The 22,670-nt window shown below is 43.8% G+C and overlaps 1 protein-coding gene across 5 annotated transcripts in view; it reads left to right on the top strand.

The window, feature by feature from the left end:
* FOXN3 (forkhead box N3) overlaps positions 1-17,718 on the top strand; it is a 352,396-nt gene extending 334,678 nt beyond the window's left edge. For all 5 annotated transcript variants that reach the window (XM_054567164.1, XM_054567167.1, XM_054567168.1 and 2 more), the window contains one exon: positions 11,097-17,718. In XM_054567164.1, coding sequence (XP_054423139.1) covers positions 11,097-11,646 — 550 coding nt within the window. In that variant the 3' untranslated portion in view covers positions 11,647-17,718. The remainder of the gene's footprint in view (positions 1-11,096) is intronic.
* The last annotated feature ends 4,952 nt before the right edge of the window (positions 17,719-22,670 follow it).

Consider the following 22,670-nt stretch of genomic DNA (forward strand, 5'->3'; position numbering starts at 1 on the left):
GTGCCCATCAACAGATGGATGAAGAAGCCAAATGTGGTATATGCACACACACATGGAATATTACCCAGCCTTAAAAAGGAAGGAAGTTCTAACATCTGCTACAGTATGGATGTACCATAAGAACATTATGTTGAGTGAAATAAGCTCGTTGCAATCAGACAAATACTGTATGAGTAGTCAAAGTCATAGAGACAGAAAGTAGAAAGACGGTTGCCAGGAGCTGGGAGGAGAGAGAAATGGGGAGTTATTGTTTTAATAGGTATAAACTTGTAGTCTTATAAGACATAAAGTTCTGGAGATGGATGGTGGTTATGGTAGCATGGTATTACAAATTATTAAAGTTGAGGGGGAAATTACGATCAATAATGTGGAGAGCTTCATGGATTTATCCAACCTGCACCCCCTAGCCCTCCCCAGGCCACCTTCCTGGGTGCTTCAGACCCCAGAAGAAGGCTTAGGGTAAGCTTCTTAGGCTTCCTTCGGGACTTTTGCACATTTGTGGCAAAAGCACTGGTTTTGAGGAGCAATGGCAGGAGCCCAGAGCCCAAGTCTAAACCATCGCATGTTACAAAATAAAAAATCCTAAGGAAGTTCCATCTAATCCCCACCTAGGGCTGCTAGATTTTATTTGACTCTCTTAGGACCTCAAGTAAAAACCTCAGTTCTCATGAAACATGAAGGAAGTCAGGAATTAATGGTTCTATTATAATGCAAAACATTAATATTTAAGGTCCTGTCAAAACCGAGTCATCAGGAGAACCCACTATCAGCCTAAGATCTGCTCCTTGAGAAGATGTTTATAACAGATTTAGAAAGCCAGCAACCTTCGGCATTCGGGTTAGATATGATCTGATTATACAACTGCAGGGAGTTTACCACTGAACCTCTTTGGTGTTGTATTTTGTTTTGTTTTTAAAGCCCAAGCAACTGTCAGCTTTTGTCTTCTGAAATCATTGTCTTCCAAGGCAACTCTGAAACTCAGCATTAGCGTGTGCTGAGCGTGTGATGGGAGGGAGAGGAACGAGTACTGCAGGGACAGGTTACAGGCAGTGAGAAAAGGAGGGCTTGGAGGACAGGTCCCTGCACTTGAGTGCCCAGTGGGCCCCCATCTGTGCTTCATGTCTTTGCTTTTGGCTCTTCTGGTCCAGAAATCTAAACAATGACCAGCAGACTTAGTGTGTGACATTTGCTCATTCTAGAGTTGCTTCTCGTATTTTATATCCATGACATTGGTTAAAGCCTTTGAAAGGCCTGGTGACTTTCCTGTTGTATCTGAAAACCCTTGGAACTCCTGGTGATTCTGGGCTGGGCCAAATGCAAAACTACAGATGGAGGGGTGCGTTAGGGTCGTCTTTGTTTGTGTTCTGTGATCTGCTGCAGAGAGGGAGTCGCGCTTACCTCAGTGGTTCCGGGGTACAGCTCATGGGAGAAAATTGTGTCCCCAGCCCCACCATGGAGACAACCACTGAGGCAGAAACTAATAAGACATTCACTACCACTACCCAACTGAAAAATGGAAGCATTGCTGGTACCTTTGTCTTCCCTGAAAGGTAACCACAATCCCAAATTTTGTATACAGGGCAGGGCAAAAGTAGGTTTACAGTTGTTAGTATGCAAAACCCAAGGGTTTATTTATCTGTTATTATTTATTAATTATATTATTTTCCATACGAACACCTGCAAACCTACTTTTGCCCACCCTATCTACTGTGCCCATGTTTATTTTTGCTTGGTTTTGTGTTTTAATGTAACTGGAACAATATAGTATATGTCTTCTTTGCTAACTTGCTTTTTTTACTCATTAAGTTTGCTCTGCTGCATCTAATTGTAATTGAATCATTTTCACAGCAGTATAATGTTCCATTCTGTGATGATACCACAATTTCTTTTACAGATACTTGAGTCATTTATAGTCCTTTTCAATTAAAAACAATGCTGCTATGGAAATTCTTTTACATGTCTCAGATTTCGTTTAAGATGCACGTCCAGGTGCAGAATTGTTGGTTGGTAGAGTGTGTCCATGCTCAACTTCACAAGAAAGTGTTGGGAGCATTTTCACTTCCACTGGCAGAACATGATGGTCCCGTCCTCTGCTTCTCGCCGACATTTGGGAGCGTCACACTTTTTATTTCAGCCAATCTAGTAATTGTATCTCAGTGTGCTTTAATTTCCATTTCCCTTGTTACTAGAGATGGTGCAGTTTTCCATTTATTCAATCAGCGGTTTGAATGCATTCTTTGATGGGTTGCCTGTTTATCATTTTACTCATTTTTCTATTAGGTTATTTCTCTTTTTCTTAATCTTTCTAGTTCACTCTATATGCTGAATATTAATTCTTAATTGACTACGTATGTTGCAAATAACTTTTCTAAGTTTGTGGGTGGTCATTTTATTCTGATAGTATCTTTTGTTGAACAGAAACTCTTAATTTTCATGCTTACTAACCATTTTTAATGAAATCTGGTGTCTTAAAAAATCCGTACTCTGAGATCATCTAGTCTTCCTTAGTGTTTTTCTAAAAAATTTTTTGAAGTTTTTCCTTTCACATTTAAGCCTATAATCCACCTGGAGGTAGTTAATTGTATGTTGACTGTTTTCCAGAATCCTTGCGAAATAAACTGCCTTAGTAATTCTAATAATGTATCTTCTGTAAAGAATGGTGAGGGTTTTTCTTCCTAATTCTTATCTTCTATTTTTCCTGTCCTGTTGCACAGTTCAGGATCTCAGAGTAATGATTATAGACATCTTTATGTTGTTTCTTATTTTAAAAGGGGCTATGTTAATTGATTCACAATTCATAGAATGTTTATTATAGTTTTTAAGGAAATATACTTTATCATAACAAAAATTCTATTCCTAGTTTGCTATGATTTTATTATGAATTAAATACGAGTTTCATGTTTAAAAGGTTTACCTCTCTTAAGATAACTGTAAGCTTTCTTTCATTGTTTTCCTGTGGTGACTTACATTATAAATTTTACAGTTTTGAATAAACCTGCAATTTTCAATATCTGCTTATAACACATTCTATTTTTTTACATACTGCTAGAGTTGGTAAGATAATATTTTATGTATGAATTTTTCATTTTTGTTTATGCCCCATGTTTCTCCAGTGCTATCTTTATTTCGTTTTAGTGTCAAAGCTACATTAGTCTCATAAAATGAGCTGAGGAGTATTCACCCTTTGAGTCTTTGGAAGACTTGATGTATGATAGGAGTTATCTATTACCTAATGTCTGGTGGAGCTTGCTTGCCAAATGGTCTGGGGCTGATGTTTCCTTTGCGGGCTGATTGTTAACTATTGGTTTAATTTTTTAATGATTATAATATGGCTTACTTTAAATTTCATTTTGAATTCCTTTTGATAACTATAGGATTTCTATTTCATCTAAGTTTTCAAGTCTATTCCCATAAAATTATGCATAATGCTGTCATCTTTTTAGATGCCTTTTGTAGTTACATTCTTTTTGTATTTATTTCATTTCCTCTGTCTTTTTGCTTAATCTTGCCATGCTTTTGTTTATTTTTCTCAAAGAATGAACTTTTGGATTTTATTAATTACCTATATTTTGTATCTTCTCTGCTTCATTCACTTCTTCTATTTTCTTTATACTTTCTGCAGATTTATTATTTTTTGTATGGATTAAATGCTTTTGTTTCAAACCTTTCCTTTTCTATAAAAATTTGAAGTTATAATTTACTTCAAATTACTGCTGCTTAGTTGTATCCCATAAGTTTTGATACCTTTTATTTTAATTGTTAACAAATCAAAGTATTTTCTAATTTTATTTTTTATTTTTTTGATCCATTGATATTTTTAGAAGTGTCTTTAAATTTTCAAACCTACGAGGAGGTGGTGGTTTCTCGTTTTGGTTTTTAGTTACCTCTTCAACATTGATCACTAACTTCAGTGCACTGGAGTCAGAGAATTGATCTGTAACATACTGCTGCTTTGAAAATTTTGGAGCCTTGACACATGGTCTAGTATAAGTATTCTGGGTACTTTACAATAATATGCCTTCTCCATTATTAGTACATGCTCCACATACATTCATTAGATGAAATCCTCTCTATACTAATTGTGTGGGGGGGGGGCATAATCAATTGAATACGAAGGACAGTGTATTAACATCTCTCATTACAGTGTGGATTTAGCCATTTCTCCTTGCAACTCTTTCAATTTGGGGTGTTTATATTTCCAAGCTACCTAATTGGAGGAATTCTTGTTTAGAACTGTTTTATCTTCCTGGTAAATCGAACCTTTATGAATGTTTAATGACTCTCTTTATATGTAGTAATGATTTTTGCCTTTAAAACCTATGTTATGTGGTTTTAATATAACAACACCAGCATGGCATGATACAATGTTTTCCATTCTTTTACTTTTAACCTCCATCTGTATGTTTTAGGTTCATCTCTTATAAAAAGCATATGGGTTATTTATTTATTTATTTATTTATTTATATGCATGATCTTTACCTTCTAACAAAGATTTTTTAGCCCATCTTTAATGACTTTTTAAAATGTATTTCCACCATCTTGTTCTGCTGTTGTTTGTCCCACTTTTTCCAGATTATTTTTCCCTTCTCGCATTATTTGAAATTGATCAAGATTTTCCTATTCCTCATTCCTTTGGTTTTTGTTTGTTTTCTTTTCCTTTCTAATGGTTGGGAAGTTGTACATTTTGTTTCTCTTCTTTGAATGTTGATCCTGGGACTTTTAACATGAATATTTTAAAATGTTTAAAGTTAGCATCTCTAATCTCCAGATCAAGACAGGCCCTTGGAATGCTTTAACTTCTGATCTCTACCACCCAGATGACAGGCTTGCTACATTTGCCCAGTACTTTGGTTCTATTTCAGTTTCTTTCTTTCTTTCTTTCTTTCTTTCTTTCTTTCTTTCTTTCTTTCTTTCTTTCTTTCTTTCTTTCTTTCTCTCTCTCTCTCTCTCTCTCTCTCTTTCTCTCTTTCTTTCTTTCTCTTTCTTTTTTGTCACTGGGACTTTATTATTGTGCTGTTCAGTCAATAGTTGATTACATTTTCTTTGCTTATCATTACTTCTCGCTTCTCAAACCTCCTTTTTTAGATCATTTTCCTTTTTCCTGAAGTGTATTCTTAAACTTTTCCTCTAGTATCTGCATTAAAACCCTGACTTCTTGTCTGAAAACATACTTATTTTGCTCTATTCTTAGGAGATAGTGTTACTGGATATACACTGTAGGTTGACAGTTATTTTTTCCTTCTTGCACTCTGAGAATATTGTTCTACTACTTTTGTTTGTCACTGCTTTATCTTAGTTCATACTTCTCATTGGATGTGGTATATTTTGTTTCTGTGATTTTTCAGTATCTGTCCTTTTTTTAATGCTGTACAGTTTGACTATAATGTGTCTAGACATGGATTTCTTTTTATTTATTCTCCATGGGGTTTCTTGGCTTTCTGAATCTAAGAATTGGTACCTTCATCAAACAGAAAATTCTTAGCTATTTTTAATTCAGGTATTGAATTTTCTCTGTTTCTCCTTTTTACTCTAGAACCCAAGGTAGAGTTATGTCTTACTATATTCCATATTGCCCAGTCTTTCCTTCATATGTTTTATTCTCTGTCTCTCTCTGCTGCATTTTAAGTAATATCTTCAGACCTGTCTTCCAGTTTGCTAATTTTTCTCTTCCAGCTCCAATTGAGTTCTTTAATTTCAGGGATTGTATTTTTTCATCTTTAGAAATTCTATTTGATGCTTCCCAAAATCCATCTGCTTAGTTTTAATAATCCATTCTTCATAATATGTTTTAATTCATACTTTTATTTCATTATACATATTTTACATCTGTACCTAATTGTTTCAGTATTTGTAGACTTCACAGTTTAGAATCCATAGGGGTTTTTTTCCTGTTGTCTCTTGCTTATGGTGGCTTATATTTGTGTGTGTGTTTAATGAGTTTAGATTATGAACCTATGTTTCTTAAAATCTTATCTGTGGGAATTCTTTGTGGCCTGGATTTAAAGTTAGGCTCTGCCAAAAAGGGTTTGTATTTTCTCCTAGCGGGCACTGTTGGGTACTTTAAATTTAGCTTGTGGTCCTTTGTCCACACAACAGAGTTCTGGCTTCATACCCACAAGATGTCAGGCCTGTGGTTAAACATCCTCAGGGGAGGCTTTTCTTGCCTGCAGCCCCATCTGGAGCCGAGGTTAAGGCCGACTTGATCCGCACTGGCTGCCTGTGCGGGCAGTTGCTTTCCCCTGGGACTGCACCGAGATGTCGCCATTCCAGCCCCAGCGTGTTACACAGCGTTTGCACACGTATACATCCCTAGTGGTCTGTTTGCTGGAATGTTTGTTGATTCTAGATCAGGGGCTTCTTTCCCAACATTTGCTTGAACTTAATCTGTGGAAATCCGAGTGACCTAAATTCAAGTTCTTATTTTCAAGAGAGGATTTGCTTTTAAAACTTCTGCTGGGAACCTGGGGACCACTTGAACCCTGCCCTGGGGGGCCGCGGTAACTGTGGAGCTGCCCAAGTCAGTCTTCCTGCCGCTCTTTCCCACTCGTGGTGAGTTTGGGCTCTTGTCCATCATGAGAGTAAACGTTTGCTCTAGGGAAGCCCCGGCTTTCTTGATTGTGCGCCGCTCACATTTCAGAGTAGGTCCCTGTATTATTTAATTTGACATTTGTGCATGTGGAGTTCTTTTTGTACATGTGTGTCCATGTGGGTCTCTGAGAGTCCCCTTGGTCCAGGGAACCCAGCAACGGCTAGAACGTATGTTGCTGTACTTCACGCGGGACCTTTTGCAGGACAGGCAGAAGGATGCCTTCCGGATGTCTTCCCTGCCGCCTGCTGGAAGTGGACGCGTCTTTCCTCCGGTGGTTGGTTTTGGGCAGGAGTGCTGTTCTTGCGCTAGGGCTGCGTGGACAGTCGCATTATTTCCACCTGCCTCTTCTCATGGATGGCTAGAGAATTCTCAGGGAAATCCTAGAAAGGATGACTTCGCCCTCAGTGACAGCCTCCAGGCCTAAAGCCTTCAGTGCCAGAGAGAACCCTAGTCCCAAGTGAAAGATGGAGGTGTCACATGCTGACTAGACCATAATGGAACGAGAACTGGTGGAGGAAACAGCAAGTTGGCTGTGTCTAATCAGAAGCTGTACCTTAGCTTGTTAGTTGCAGGCATTGCTCATTCTTGGCCTGAACTAATGTGCTCTCTCACCTCTATTTGATGAGAGAATGAATACCAGGTGTTCATTTGAGATTACTAAAATGTGGTTTCGTTGCAGCCTAGCAAAATCAGGTGGCTTTAATTTATGCTAGCATGATAGCTTTGAGTATTGTTACATGTAAATTCAGTTAAACTGAAAAATTTTAGGCATTTCAAATGTTGCCTCTGTTCATGTTCGTGAAGGCTGTTGGCGGAGGTGGTTAGAAGTTTACCTTCCAAAATGCTCGGGAGGGCTGGGTGCTTCCTCCACGCATGGGGCTCCTGTAGTGACAACCTCTGCAGGGGGAGATGCTGACACCAAGTCAGTGCAGCTGGCCAGCACCAACATGCACAACATCGCGTCCTCATTAATAACTGAAGGAGTGTGTCCCTTCCTACTGAGTTTGTGTGTAGTTTATGGATTATGAGCCCGTACTAAAAATCTCAGGGAAAGTTCATTTTTATCGAGGGAGAAAGAGATACGTTTATATTTTAATTTGAACTCCCTGGAGTTACATCTGTGTGTCTGTTCTCATCCAGAAGTATTGCCAGTGGGTGTCTTGGTTTCCTGTCTTCATCATAGTAAATTTTCTTCTCCGAGGTAGATGTTTCAAATTCCTGCTTGAATTTCCTGCTTGAATCATCTGTGAGCGCTTGCTGGGCCACCTTGGGCAAGTCATGGGGCTCCCCAAGTTTCTGTTTGATCCAAGGTGGGAGTTGTGGCATCGCTCTTGGCACACAGTGTGAGCCCAGGTGGCAGCGTCTCTGACGCTGCATTGCATGGCATCGGAAGGAAATGACTTTCTTTTCTTTTCTCTTGTAATTCCAGCGATGTCTTTAAGAATGTCTCAGTTTGGTTCCCTCCTGTCTTTATCCAGTACCTCTCATAATAGTATGGAGCTAAAATGTTATATCATGGCTTTCATTCCAGTATATTTTTCCTTCTCCCCACCCCAAACTTATTTAAAAAAAAGTTTAAACCTGTGGAAAGGGGGAGGGGGCACAATAAACACCATATGCCTTTTGCCTAGATTCACTGAATTAGATTTTTTGCAACACTTGCCCTATTTCTCATTCCTTTGCTCTCCTGGTTCTCTCCCTCTCGTATGAGTTTAGAGAGGTATCATATTCTGCTTAGCTGAGCTAGTAAAGTCAGTCATACGCCCCATGTTATTGAAAAGTAAGGATACAGAACTGAAGTGATTTTTCTAAAAGCCTAACACAGCCCAGTTTACTCGTCCAAATGTGGGTTCACTCTGAAACTGTTTTATGCTAACTCAGTATACTCGTTACTGAATTAATTTTTAGACTTTACAGTAGTTACCTGAAACAGCAAAGATCAAGAGAGCCATTACAGGAGACTTTCATTTTCACTTGCTTTCATGACTATTAATAGCTACCTATACAATTAATTACATTAGCCAAGTTTCAAATTTGGTAACACCTCAAAGGAGTCTTTAACCAGCCGCTTTTACATTACCCAAGACAGAGACAAAAAACAGGAAGTGTGCAGAAAATAGATATCGCGGAAGCTGTTCCGCAAAGCTCAGGGGCCGTGTTTACAGGCAGGCCCCCGAAGAACCACCCTCTCAAGGGCGTCTTTGCTCTCACTGTGTGCTCCTTTCCTGTACGTCTCCTGAGCCAGAACAGCAAGACAGCAGCCCGCTCAGGGTAAGCATGTTGTAGCAGCACGCAATCTGACAAGAGGAGACCAAGTCGGAATCCCCCACAGCCATGAGAACTGTCCTGTGTGCTCAGGACTTTGCATTTTAATCGCCCTGCCCTGGGGGGTGGGGGGGCATGCTCTGAAGGTCACTAATAAACAATTCTGGGGCGTAAACTAATGTCTGTCTGTCTTACAAGCCAGGGTCTTTCTATAAGGACTTGGGCGAGGTGGCGTGGCCCTGGGATCATAGAGTACAGGACAGCCTGGGGCCCTTCCAGAATCTTCTAGGGTTTCATTGTGCAGATGCGCACGTTGTAACCGATGGTGTTGACTGTGGTGGTCTTGAGGCATCTAGCAAAGGTTGAATTTTAATACCAGCTGTCATGCATTTTGCTGGTGCACATGACTGTTCTGGTGCACGTCACCACCAGCATAAATTTAGCAGAACATCAAAAGAGGGGAGACCCCTTGACCTCACTCTCTGCTACACCATTTACAACAGGGGCTCTCCTTCCCTTTCACCTGCTGTCTGGGCTGCAGTCAGGGTCTTGCTGAGGCTTGAGGTCCATGGGGGTGGCAGGAGAAAAGGGGGAGAACTCGCAACTGTATCTCCTTGGCGGACCTGACCCCATAGCCTTTTCCACCACCCACATCCTTAGGAAGTATCGGATAAGGCACGTTGACGGATCTACAATCATCTTCCCGTGCTCTCTGCCACACAATGCCACCTGCTTCTCCCTTCTATCTGTCGTGTGTCCACTCTGTGCCTGGCACAGTGCTAGCCACTGAGGACTGGGCCCTGACTTACAGAGCTAATGCTGTAATGGGGAGCGCAGGCATGGAACAAGTCACTACAAGATGATAGTGGGAACTTCTCTCTACGGAGGGCGTAGACTTGGGGTTGCGTAGGTTGCGTTGCTCAGATCGCCTAGAAATGCATCATCAGGTGGATGAGCTTACACAAAACAGGGTTGGCATGGTGCAGTATAGCATCTCTTTCCTGCCCCTAACCTTCAGCCCTCATGTCCAACTTCAGAAGCCATGTGTTCACAGACCTTTCGCTTGTGCCCTCCTCTGTCCCCTCCAGCTCTAAGCGACCCCTCCCTCTCTGCTCACTGGCCCTTCTTGAACACCTGCGGAGTGCCAGGCGCCGTCAGAATTATGGCAGCCAGACAGAATCAGTGCCCACCCCAAGGAGTGTGCGGCCTCCCCAGGACTGAGATCAGTCACAGTTCTCGCTCTTCGGGCAGGTGCTGGGCCAGACACCTGCAGGCGTTCACTCACGTCCCTTTACCCGGTGACCCTGTGCAGTGGGTGTGCTTACCGTTCCCACTCAGGTCACGAGGATGCACAAAGGAGGTCAGCTCATCACTAGATGTAAAGAAATCATGAGAGACGTGATGAGTGCTCTCGAGCCCTGATGGGAACGTATAGCAGGGGACTGAGTCAGGGAAAGCAAGCTGGGGAGTCAGACTTAGGTTCCAGTCCTAGCTCTGCTCCTTTAAAGCTGTGTGACTTTGCATAAATCATTTAACTTCTCCAGATCCTTCCTCCGGGATCCATAAAACAAAGATGCTTACGTCCGCTTTCCAGAGTTAAACGCGGTCCCTTTGCAGACTTTGCACGGCGCCACGCAGGTGCTCCCCGTCTGCGATGTAATCGTGGCCTGCGTCTCTGACTGTCAGCGTCTTTGTGAGAGTGTCTGTATCCGATGCCAGCCCCCGTGCCTCCCGCAGGGCCCTCCCTCAGGCTGCGCGTTTATGTGGGGTGTTCAGTGAGTATTTGTGGAATCAATGAATGAGGTAACTCTCTTCCTCAATACCAGGTTCTGTCTTCTGACAAAGGGCTCCCAACGTAGCAGTTTAGAGGAGAGCGGGTATTTTCTCTGAAGTGCCCGGCCACCGTCTCCTGGAGTTGGCAGGCATGTGAAAGCCAGCGCAGCTTGATTTTGATGGTTTAATGTAAGAGACTGCGTTTCCACCGCTGTCACTTCAGAAGAGTGTTGTTTTGACATCTCAGAGGCACAGATTGAGGGGAAATGCCAGTGATGGGAAGACAGAGGTGTCAGGATTTAGGACCCTGTCTTCAAAGCAGAGCCACCTGCCGCCCACTGTTGGCACATTGCTGGATCGCACGTCAGAGGGCCTGATATGTGAACCCGGGGGCTGCGGGTGTCTCGTCATGGGGTCTAATCCGTGTCCTCTTTGTCTCCCATCCCTCCCCACTGCCCCTGTCCCACAGGAACGGCCTCGCCGGCTGCAGGACGCGGACTGAGAGCGAGCCGTCGTGCGGCTCCCCGGTGGTCAGCGGGGACCCCAAGGAGGACCACAACTACAGCAGCGCCAAGTCCTCCAACGCCCGGAGCGCCTCACCCGCCAGCGACTCGGTCTCCTCCTCTTCGGCCGACGACCACTACGAGTTCGCCACCAAGGGGAGCCAGGAGGGCAGTGAGGGCAGCGAGGGGGGCTTCCAGAGCCACGAGAGCCACAGCGAAACAGAGGAGGACGACAGGAAACACAGCCCCAAGGAGGCCAAGGATGCTCTCGGGGACAGCGGCTACGCGTCCCAGCACAAGAAGCGCCAGCACTTCGCAAAGGCCAGGAAGGTCCCCAGTGACACGCTTCCCCTCAAAAAAAGACGCACAGAAAAGCCCCCCGAGAGCGACGACGAGGAGATGAAAGAGGCGGCGGGGTCACTCCTGCACTTGGCAGGGATTCGGTCCTGTTTGAATAACATCACCAATCGGACGGCAAAGGGGCAGAAAGAGCAAAAGGAAACCACAAAAAATTAAAAACAAGTCACTGATTTGTTTTGAACTTAAGGCCATTTGGTTTCAGCATGTCAGGAGATTTCTAATGATTTGTGGCAATATCAGCAATTTCTTTATTTTTTTTCTTTTCTTTTTCTTTTTTTGGTTTGTTTTTCTTTCTTTTCTTTCCTCTTTTTTTTTTTTTAAATTCGCCCCCCTCCTTTGTTTTATACCCTTGAGAATTTTATTTTTAAAGGAGATTGAAGCCATAGAACTCATATTGACATTCAGCTGTTTTACAAAAGCTTTTCATTATCTGAAGACAAAACCGAAAAAGCCAAAATGACCATTGCTTCCTCCAGCTTGTCAGAAACACGTGGCTGAATCGCAGGGATGTCAGGAAAATGCCACAGAACACCCACTTTTGGCACCTAGAAGGCCCGTGTGCAAAGTCTTCATGGATCAGGCCCAGCCATTAGGTTTAAATGGTTAGGATGTCCGCCCGGTTGGGTTCACTGAGCGAATGTGCATGAGGCAACTGGGGAGAAGGAAGGCCCCTCGGCCCCTGGGAGCGGAGCCACGCTGGTGGCACCAGGCACCGCACTGTGCCAGGAAAACCCTTGGCATTGCCAGTCAGCATGCGGGCGCGGGGGCCGCCAGTCCTCTGAGCTTCTTAATCGTGAAGCCTCCTCACATCTCAGGAGGCAGACACCAGACCGTTCACGTACACTGGGTGTCAATGACTAAGGAAAAGAAATGGGGTCAATTCTTAGTGATTCCTAATCATTGAATTCTGTTCTATATTAAATTAAGAGAATGTTCCACAAGCCATAAGCCTGTAGGTTGGCCCTGCACACACGCACACACGCGAGATTGAGAGAGAGAGAGAGAAAGAGAGAGAGAGAGAAAACGTGCAGCGAACAGGCTGTGTTTTCTTAACTGCCTGAGTGAAAATCAAGTCCAGGAAATTACAATAGCTGTTAAGGAAGGAAATAATGGTACATAATCTTTTTCTGTCTGTCAAAACTATTTGATCTAAGTGAAAACAAACAAGCAAAGAGCTACGGAACCTGCCATTAGTATTGTGGTATATTTTTAAAAGATGAAAGGCACATTGATGGACAAAAAAAAAAGGAAAACATGGCAAAAAAACAAAAAAAACCTCCTATACTGCCCTCAAAATGGAGTTCGCAAATAACGTCAGTCAGGATTCATTTTTGCAACAATCAGTGATTTCCACATTCAGCCAGTGTAGCCAGCAGAAATTTCTGATCCACAATGCATGGATTCCTTCTAAAAGAAAAAAAAAGAAAAAAAATCACAAAAACACAAACTTTTTTTATTCAAAAATAAAGTTCTTGTAAGGTAAATAATGTATTTAGCATGAAGCATGAATTATTTTCATATAAATATAGAAAATAGAGAAAAGGCTATGCCTCTAATTTTTAAGCCCTTAGGCTTAGAGGTTCTTTGGGTTTTCTTCTTTTTTGTTTTCGTTTTCTTTAGTTTTGTTTTGTTTTTTTCCCAATTATTTTGTTTTGGTTTTTTGAAGCAGGTGTTTAAGGTTTAACCTTCTTCAGGGACAAATTCTGACTGTTGGGGAACTAACTCTGCAATATAAAAATATCTTCATGTTCCGGTAGGGCCTGCCTTGTCTGCACTTCAGCCCCAACCCCCTCTGATTCTCTGTTGAAAAGTGTGTCCTTTCTCTCTGTCTGGACATGTTTATCATGACGCAATAATTTGAGGGCAAACTTAGTAGTGAGTGTGTATGATAGAATCGAGAGAAGTATGGGACGCTGACTTGAGAAAACCATCACCACAATTTGGTCCTAGGAAAAAGGCAGTGAATAATTATGCAAATTCGCCAGGAGAAGGGAAACGCGCTAATGGGCCTTATTGGATGAGGGTGTGAGGTAGGGAACACGCGAAGGAGGAAGTGCCGCGGGTGTGGGAAGGACTGGCCCCACAGTCTTCCTGTGATGTCATCTCTCGGTGGGAAGGAGGGGCTGGCCAGCTCTACCACCTCAGCACACGAACCCACCTGCAGTTAAGCCCACCTAGAGTGTGAGAGCTGAATTTAGACAACAGGACAATGTCACGCAGCCCAGAAACTCCATTTACCTTTGCCTAACAGAAATTATTGGGGGAGATCCAAAGAGAAATCTCTAGAAAGATATTATTTTACACCCAAACGGGGGGTGGGGGGAATTGTATTGTTAATACACAAACAAAAACACCCACTCCTGTGGCTCAGGATGTGAAGGTGAAGGGGAGAGACGGAAGTGGGGCGATGATTTTTAGAAACAGACATGCGAGCCCCTGAGCCAGCACCGCCATCAGCAGGACGGTGGAAATGCACAGGTGCGTGCCCTGTGCTCACCTTCCTCCGGGCGACCCCCAAAATAATCTACACCCTGCACAGCTGGTGGAATCTGTTACCTGAACTCTTCCAGCTTGTTTGTTCAGGGTACGGATGTATTTTTGAAGTACTGTGTTCCCTCCAATGTCACCAAACATTTGACACCCCAAAAGCCATCCACAGCTCTGGAGCCTGAGGGACACTTGATTTGTGTTGTCACCGGATGAAGCCCAGGAAATCCCCCCATCACCCCCAAGATAAAGTTTGGACTTCCCTCTGAAAGGCAGAGTGAACACTGAGGACTGTTTCTGGCAGGGGACTTCTTCCAGTTAAAACCCCCACAGTGGGCTGTCTCCCCTCATTTCATTTTTCTAAAGGAGCAAAGACCTCTTTTAGAAAATAATAAAATGCAATGTGTGTGATTTACTTTTCTGATCTCTTTGAGAAATAGATAAATATCTTATAAAGTGTGTTCTTAACTCCAGAACCACTCTTTTTGCATAAATACCTCATTGGGCAGCTTTCTAAGTGTTATTTTCCCTGAGTCTCCCTCACTCAGCCCCGTCAGAGGGGCCCGGGGGAGACTTACAGGGGAAACTTTAGTGAGGGTACTTTTTTCTATTTTTCTTCTGTTTTTGGAGGCATACACATTATGCATAACCAAAACAATGGCTCAATTGTGTTTAACTTTGTATTTTGATTGTTGAGAAAAAAAATATCGATGTGTATGTGGCCGTTTGTAGTGAATTCATTGCAGAATGAGGTTGTCCGTGTCCTCACCAAGCCAGGGGGCAGGCGGCACCCTCTCCTACCCCCTCCTCCAAGAGCAGTAGAGAATTTAAGCACAAGCCTATTTGTGAGAGAATATTTTGTTCAAGTGTAATTCACTTTAGTCTTGGAATTCCTTCCCAAACGTCAGGTGTTCTTTTAGCTTCCAAACTAGCCTATGTATTCATTAGTCTGACAGGTCGCCTGAGCACCATTCAGGGGGTGTGGTGGTTTTGCTTTCATTTCTCCTGCGGGAGAGGTGGCTGTTTCGTGTGTCATTCCAGTATCTCACATACTCACGTGGGGCGGGGGGAGGGGGAACTGGGGAACTATAGCAATATTTAAAGATGCTTTGGAAAACAGCCGTGAACACTTCAGCACCATGACATCTACAATTACTTGCTGTCGGCCCTTGAACACATTTAAGAGAAAGAGGCTAGCTCTTTTTTCTTAAATGACATACACATAGACAGTTATTTTTATGCTACTACAGTTGTCTTTAATCTTTATCTAGTGCTACGTGGAAAGGGTTTGTTTGCATCATAGATTTTTCCCAGCCTTATAATATACCCTAAGCTCCTACTTCCCCTCCCCCCCAATCAGTCAGTATCCTTTCAAGAGTTCTTTGGTAGATCTGTCTATCTGAACCGGAAACAAACCGAACCCACATATGGAGGGTGGTTAGAGACAGCTGTGGCAGGCTTCAGTCTTGGGTGGGGCTGAGTTTTGAAGAAGGGATGTGTCCAAGGCCTTTTCTGAGAACTGATTTCTTGTAGACACCCTCAGCATGGGTGTGCCGGTAACCACCATGGGACATTCTGGAAGAGGCCATCTCCCGGAACGGTGTTCCTGCCTGAGGGACAACGTCAGGCTGCGGGCTCCGTAGAGTGAATACCGCTCGGGTGGCTTTTGTGCCCAGCTCCGTCCTAGGACACACCAGGACTGCTTGGCGCCCAGTTCTACGCCCCACGTCGCACATGTGGGTGCTTAGCCTCTCCTCGAAGGGCTCTTGGAGAAGGAATCCGAGCTACGTAAAAGTGACCTACACGGGAGGGTTTTCCATGTGGGACTGGTTTCAGTTCAATGTGACTTCTCTTTCCCTTTAAACTCAATTCAGGTTGGGAGTCTTTTTCTTTCTAGTGGATCACAGCTGCCCAGGTGTTGCGATTTAGTTTTATGTTTCTGTAGAAAAGTTTTTTTTTTTTTTCCTTTCATCTTCAGGATTTTTGCCACCAAAAGAACACATTTGAACTCTGTGTCCCCTCTTGATTGTGACTTACCAGTGTTGACAGTTAAATCCTTAGTGTCATAGGTCCCGGCCCTCCAGTACTATATCAAACACTGTTATGCACATAATGCAGCACTGTGATCTAATTTAAATAATACTTTTTTATTATTTATACTACTATATATAATATACATCAACACTTTTGCTATATAACCTAAGTGGATAACCCTCTCTTAGTTACCTGCCAAACTTGGGACTTTGGTTTATATTGCAGTTAACACAGTTACAAAGTTGTAATGGTGTCTTTTTTTCCCCTTTGTAACGGAATGTGTAAATCAAAGTGTATTCATTGTGTGGTGTTCCTGTTTCTGGAGTTTCACGAGGATTTACACATGGCACTCAGTGTTCTGTATAGACCTGCCTACCTTTGTGACTTCATTTGTTAACCCCCCTTCCTTTAAGAGAGCACCCGCGCTGGTGGGAACCCCCCATTTTCTCTCTCTCCCACTGGCCGTTCTTGAATTAAGCACAGACTCGTCAGCTCTGTTGCTTTATCGTGAAAAACGCGTGTGACCTTGCCATTCTTCCACATTTCCGCAAACAAGTGCTCGCTTCACTGACCAAAAATTAAGGAAGGAAAATGCGGTTTTTAAAACAATCCATCTTTTAACAGCCGAAACCGATGTGTCTATGGTGCTGGATCCTGCCGTCTGTCATACTTCTGAAATCAGACCTAGGTGAAAGATCACTTCTGACTTAACTGTGATGTGCTCACAAGTACCCTTCCTGTTCGTTTTTGTTAGCGTTGGAATCAAGACTATTTATTTGGGATATCTACCACAGTGTTGGCCACTGTGTTGCATTTGCAAAAGTGGAGAACGACCTTCCCTGCTTTTGCAAATAATTAATATTCCATATTGGATTCTCAAAGACTTCGATATGGTGAACCTATCAAACCTAGAAATTGTGTTTCATCCTTTCATTACTGTGGCCTGAGTTCCCCAAACCCTCTCCCCACCCCACCCATTTTCAGATGAAACTTAGCACCATTTCAGCTCTTTCAGCATTCAGCCTTCCCTGAGTACGTACGTTGGGGCCATCAAAGCTCATAGCTGATTCAGTAACCAGTTTCATGTCCTGTCATTCACGCTCACTACTGACACTGCCGTGGTGAAAATGGGGAGGGTAAGGTGTCCGTGTGTGTCCGGGAAGCATTCTACACTTGTGCATTTTTTTTTTTTTTAATCCTCTGATTCTGGAACACTTCTGAGTTCCGTTTTCGTTTCACAGAAGAATAACAGTGATAAAGCAATCAGAAGACCAAGAAGTTTACTGTCAATGCTTAGGGTCGTCTGACCTTTGCTGGCCAATAGACCTACATGGCCAAATTAATTTACTAGAGTAATAATTTTTTCAAAAGCCAATTTTCTTTTCTGTACTTTCTGTATGAAACTGCCAATATCATGAGTAGAAAGGGAGAACCGGGAAGGAGGAAGAAAGTGACGCTCGGCGGCGGTCGCGGTGTGGAGCGGTGTGGAGGCAGGCACGACCCGCCGACCCGTAGGGACCTGACGGTGTTGCTTTGGAGGGATCCATACTTGCATTTTGCATTCTTCATATGTAATCATATTGCCAAAGACAAACTTTCATCATTTATTGTAAATAACACTTTCCCCCAGACCTACCATAAAGTCTCTGTGATGTATTGTCTTCCAGTTGCAATAAAAATTACTGAGTTGCATCAATTGAAGAGAAATGTCATGTCGTTTTCGGGCACTGCATCTCCGCAGGCAGATGCTGAGCAGTGAGTGCGGTTCTGGTTCCTACCTGTGCTGGGGTTTTCAATCCGCTGGTAGGGTGTCAGCTGTACTGATCATACCCATTCTGTTACCAGCAATCGGGGGCCTGCTGCCCACCGCCGCCCTCGAGGTAAAATTCCAGAGGCAAAAGCTTGGCAATAAAAAAAGGAGTCTTTTCAAAAGCTTCACCATTTTGGAATAACAGCTTTCTGCATGCAGTAGTACTTAAGCCTATCGATTAAGGCTAAACTCTTCAACACCTGAGTTCTCCTATCCTTTCCCCCTGTTAGTTTTAATTATCATTTCTGTAGAGTGAGTTTACAAACTAAAACAACATAAGATACAAGAGCTACACAGTTTTGGAAGAACGGCAGGCTTCTGCCTCAGAGGTCGTCCGCTCTAGAACACCCAGAGAGTAGCCCTGCCGCCCTCTGCCAGGCCGGCCCACCCCTAGGCTGCACCTGGAATTCCATCCCATTCAAAATACTGTCTGGGGAACGCGGGCAGCTGCAGCATGATCATCCAGGCGTCCTTGAGGAAGAGGACCGGAGAGCCAGCTAGCCAGCCAGTCTGAGAGCCCTTCCATTTCAAATTTTCTCACCCATAAACTCGTGCTCTGGAGGCGTTCAGCTTCTCAGCCAATCCCAGCCTAGATGGTTCACTGTTGCCTCCTACAGCCCCTCTCTACTACCCAATGATCTGATCAGATGTCTGTGTCATAGTTGCTTCCCTTTGTGGGCAAATCACAAACCTTTCTGCACATAAGTGCACAGCCCAAGGCTGGGCTCCCCAGTGGCTTGAGAATTCCAGCTTTCGACAGCAAGCCTTCCACCGGGGGCCTAGACAGAACGCACCTTTCCTTTGGAAGTTGTCATATGATAAATTAAAGCTACATTCTAGGGCTGGAGCCAGCTGGCCTGTCCCAGCTCCTGAGGGTTTCTGGGGGTGACTTTCCTAACGCTCAGGTTTTCATCTTCCAGGATTTAATCCCTCACTACCAAAATACCCTCCCTGCCCAACACACACACACCGAGAGCCAGCAGGGAGCTGACGGAAGAGAGGAGTGACTGGGACAAGTAATAGGTCACAGGGTGCTGTCACCAAGCTGGAGGAGCAGAGAGATGTTCTTGCAGAGCTTTGCTGTTTCCTTTTGCGATGGCTTTGTGTTTTCATGTGCTTGGTAGATCTGCAGTGACCCCCGCAGAGCTGGCTTCAGCCACTGCTCTTCTGCTGGGCCCCCATTTACCGGCGTCATCGCCAATGCCAGGCCACGCCTCCCATGGTCGGGCTGTCACTGGAAGATCAGTGGCCACCCGGGGATTCCCTGCGTTCCAGCAGTTCTGCCATCTCTATTTCCACTGTTGGAATCACCTTCAAAACTGTGGTGTGCCCTTCTAGACAAATCTTCAATATATGAGAGCATTTGACTGGGAGGAAGAACAGAAATTCATTCAGGTCATAGCGGATAGATCAGGTCATTGGTCAAGTTTGTTAATGTGTAAGGCCACCTATAAGGCATGGCCGCCATGAAACAGCCCATAGCAAACGCTTTCTCTAAGTGATGCTGAAACATGGCAAGAGGGGAGATATCAGAGCATTGTAATATGTATCTAAGGGAACTCGGTCAAAACGATAACACCTCCAAAATTCTGATCTGACCACCAGGGTACATTGAGCATCCCACAGAAAGGAAGAAAAATCTGGCAGCGGCTCGTGGCCCGCAGGGAAGACCCTCGTGGAGGGTCTCTGGGTTACAATATGGTGTACGTGGGAAAGGAGACCAGTGAAAAAGACACAATTGAAATAACACTGCATGACAATAGAAAAAACTGCCACCAAAGTCAAATTCATTGTATTAGGTATTGCACATGATTTTCATTAATGATTCATATGCTACCCTCATGAGGCAGTTCACTTTTTTAATTCAAGAGTCATTCGTTTAGCACCAGCTCCTTCCCGGTGACTGCTGGGTGACAGTGACAAGCGAGCCAGTGTTCAAGGGGCTCAGGGAAGAGGAGCCCTGAGTTGCCCCTGGAGGCACATGTTCAGGTGCTTAAATGGCTCCCCAGAAGGGGATGGGGCCGGTCTTTCTTGAGCAGAGCTCCCCGAGGGTTAAGCAATGGTAATCTTGTGACAGTAAGTTCAGAGTATTGCCAGGTGACTGATTGGAAAGGACAGCACTCGCTGTGTCTCTAGCTGTCGCTCTGTGTGTTCAATTACTGGATGTTCACGTGCCTCCCCCTCCCGCTTCTCGCCCTCATCCAAATGGCCCCACAGCCACCTGCCTCCTCCTCCCTCAATTCATACTCCAACTCTTTCCCTGAAAAAAAGAAAACAAAGCAATGACCAGTGTCTTCATTTTATTAAAAGCAGTTTGGCATAACACAAAAAAAAGAAATCAAAGGTACTACTAATAAGCTCACACTCATAAACTGCCATGGCTTCAACCTCAGCACTTGCGGTACTGTGCCAGCCGTGCATTTGGTTGGCAAGCCATGCATTGGATGTTCTGGGTTTCCTTTGAGCCAAACACAAGCTTCTGGACTCTGCCATGAAGATGTAATTGTTTGCTGGAGAGATGACTCATTTGCATATTTAAATACTCCACATGCCCTCTCCTAGGTAGGTAGGTAATCCAGATGTGAGCTCTCCCTATACATTTTTAATTTTTCCTGGACAAATGAAAATGGGGCCCTAGCCATTGTGGTAGTTGGTGGGAGCACCCTCCTGTAAACCAAAAGGTCGCAGGTTTGATTCCATGTCAGGGCACATGTCTAGGTTGCAGGTCTCGTCCCCAGTCAGGGCGCATGTGAGAAGCAACCTATTGATGTTTCTCTCTCTCACATCGATGCTCCTCTTCCTCTCTCCCTCCCTCCCTTCCCCTCTCTCTGAAATCAATAAGCATGTCCTCAGGTGAAGATTAAAAACAGAAAAGAAAATGGGTTAGTTGTTGAAAGGAGCAGACAACAATGTCTTCAAAAGTTGTATGACTTCTCAGGGCGGTGAACCCCGCCCCCGCCCCCCAGGAATCCCAGGTATGTGTTGGGGTGTGCTGGTGGGATGGGTGGAGGTGAGGGTGCTGCCGCCCCTGACCTGTTTCTCCTCCTCTTGACTGCTCTGCCTGATGAAGGAGCAGCGTTCTTTATTCAATCTTCTAGGAAGTTCTGAACAAATGGCAGCGATTTCAGAGGGAATTGGCGTGAGGGAATAGGAGGTTTCTATGAGCTGAAAGCTCAGGTCCCACACTGCTTCCCAGGTCCCCTGGGAATTAATGGTCCTACACGGGCATAAACCTAAGTGTACCTGGACCGTTCTCTTCCTTAGGACACAAAACCAGGGCTTCGGGAACTGGGTAAGGACACTTTTTTTTTTAAGAACTCAAATCTAAGTGAATAAATTCATTTATTAAATGTTCACCTCTTCCCTTTGTTTTGTGTGAATGAATAAACCTCCTCAGAACAGTGCCTTTAAATAATGCTCTTAGCAGCAGTATCTTGATTTGCGATCAGTCCTGGGCATTTGGGGATAAAGGACCCTGATGACTAGAGAACTCTTTCATGTTACTCCACGACAAAGTGCTTATGGAGCAGACAGCCAAATCCTCTTCAAAATACAGCAGTTTATGTGAGAGGGATCAAGGAATTCTACTTCTTTTTATCTCTTAGTCATTGCAAAACTGATTGCTAAAGGTCTCTAATATGGAAGAACCTCAGCGTGAAGGGGAAAGTCCAGAAACAAGACACTGGCTGCTTCCTTAGTTCCTCGGACATCGGCTTCTTTAATAAAAGGGTCGTCCATTCACGCCCTAACACTGGAAGGGACATTAGAGACCATTGAATCCCAGCTCCCCATGTTACAGACCAGGCAGCTGAGCTACAGAAAAGTTAAGGGATTTTCCCAGGATGACCCAGCTAGCTAGTGGCAGAGCTGGGCGTAAAAAGAGGAAGTTTTCCATTTTTTTTGTCATATCCACCCATTTATATGTAATTATAACAATCACATCTATAGAATTGTGTAGCTGGCAATCCTCCACATATACACACTTAACCTTATGTCCTGTGCATTTTCCATATAGCTACAGTGAAAATGACTATCTTTTAAAATGTTAAAATGATAAAATGATATGTAACATTCTTTCCAGTGGTGACCTGTTATCTTCAATGGTTACCTCACTTCCCACTGTTTAAATTGCTTCCAGGTTCTCTTGGGTGTAAGTTATACCACGGTAAACATCAGGCATGCGGCTGCATATTTTCCGTTTGTCCTCTGGTCGATAGCCTGTCAGACCATTGGAACAGAGGTATCAACAGTGTTCCAGGTCTTCGCGGTCAGGCTTTCCGAAGGGCATCAATGCCGACAGCCTGCGAGACAACCCCAACCTCACTGCACACTTGCCGGTACTGGAATTTATTTTTCTCTTCCGTTTTTGCTAGCAGACAAAAAGAATGTTTTATTGCTGTTTAAGTTTTTATTTAATGAGTAGCAAAGTTACATTATTTTCCATATATTTACTGGCCATTTATTTTTCCCTTTTCTGAATCAACTATAATGGACTCTCCAAGAGTTCAAAAGAGAAGGAAATGAGATTTTTAGTCTCCTCTCTACAAGGTTTCTGAGGCGCCGGGATGACCAAACGCATCACCTGACCTCCCATTGTCCTTTCATCTTCAGACCCTCTAATTGTCCCTATACTGAGACAAAATCCCAATTCCTAAAACTTTGATCTGAAGGCCCTTGGACTAGCCTGGAAAGCCACAAAAATGCAAACCTAAATCATCTTGCACGTGGCAACCACTTTTATGTTTGAAAACAAGAATAATTTCCTCCCTGCATCTTTTCTAGAATACGCATTCCCAGCTCCATCTGTGGACACATTCCTCTCCTTAGACCTGGTTCGTGCTTAGAACCG

The sequence above is a fragment of the Pteronotus mesoamericanus genome, unplaced genomic scaffold, assembly GCF_021234165.1.
Source record: "Pteronotus mesoamericanus isolate MK-2021 breed Mesoamerican mustached bat unplaced genomic scaffold, CSHL_Meso_final contig_182, whole genome shotgun sequence".
Taxonomy (NCBI): Eukaryota; Metazoa; Chordata; class Mammalia; order Chiroptera; family Mormoopidae; genus Pteronotus; species Pteronotus mesoamericanus.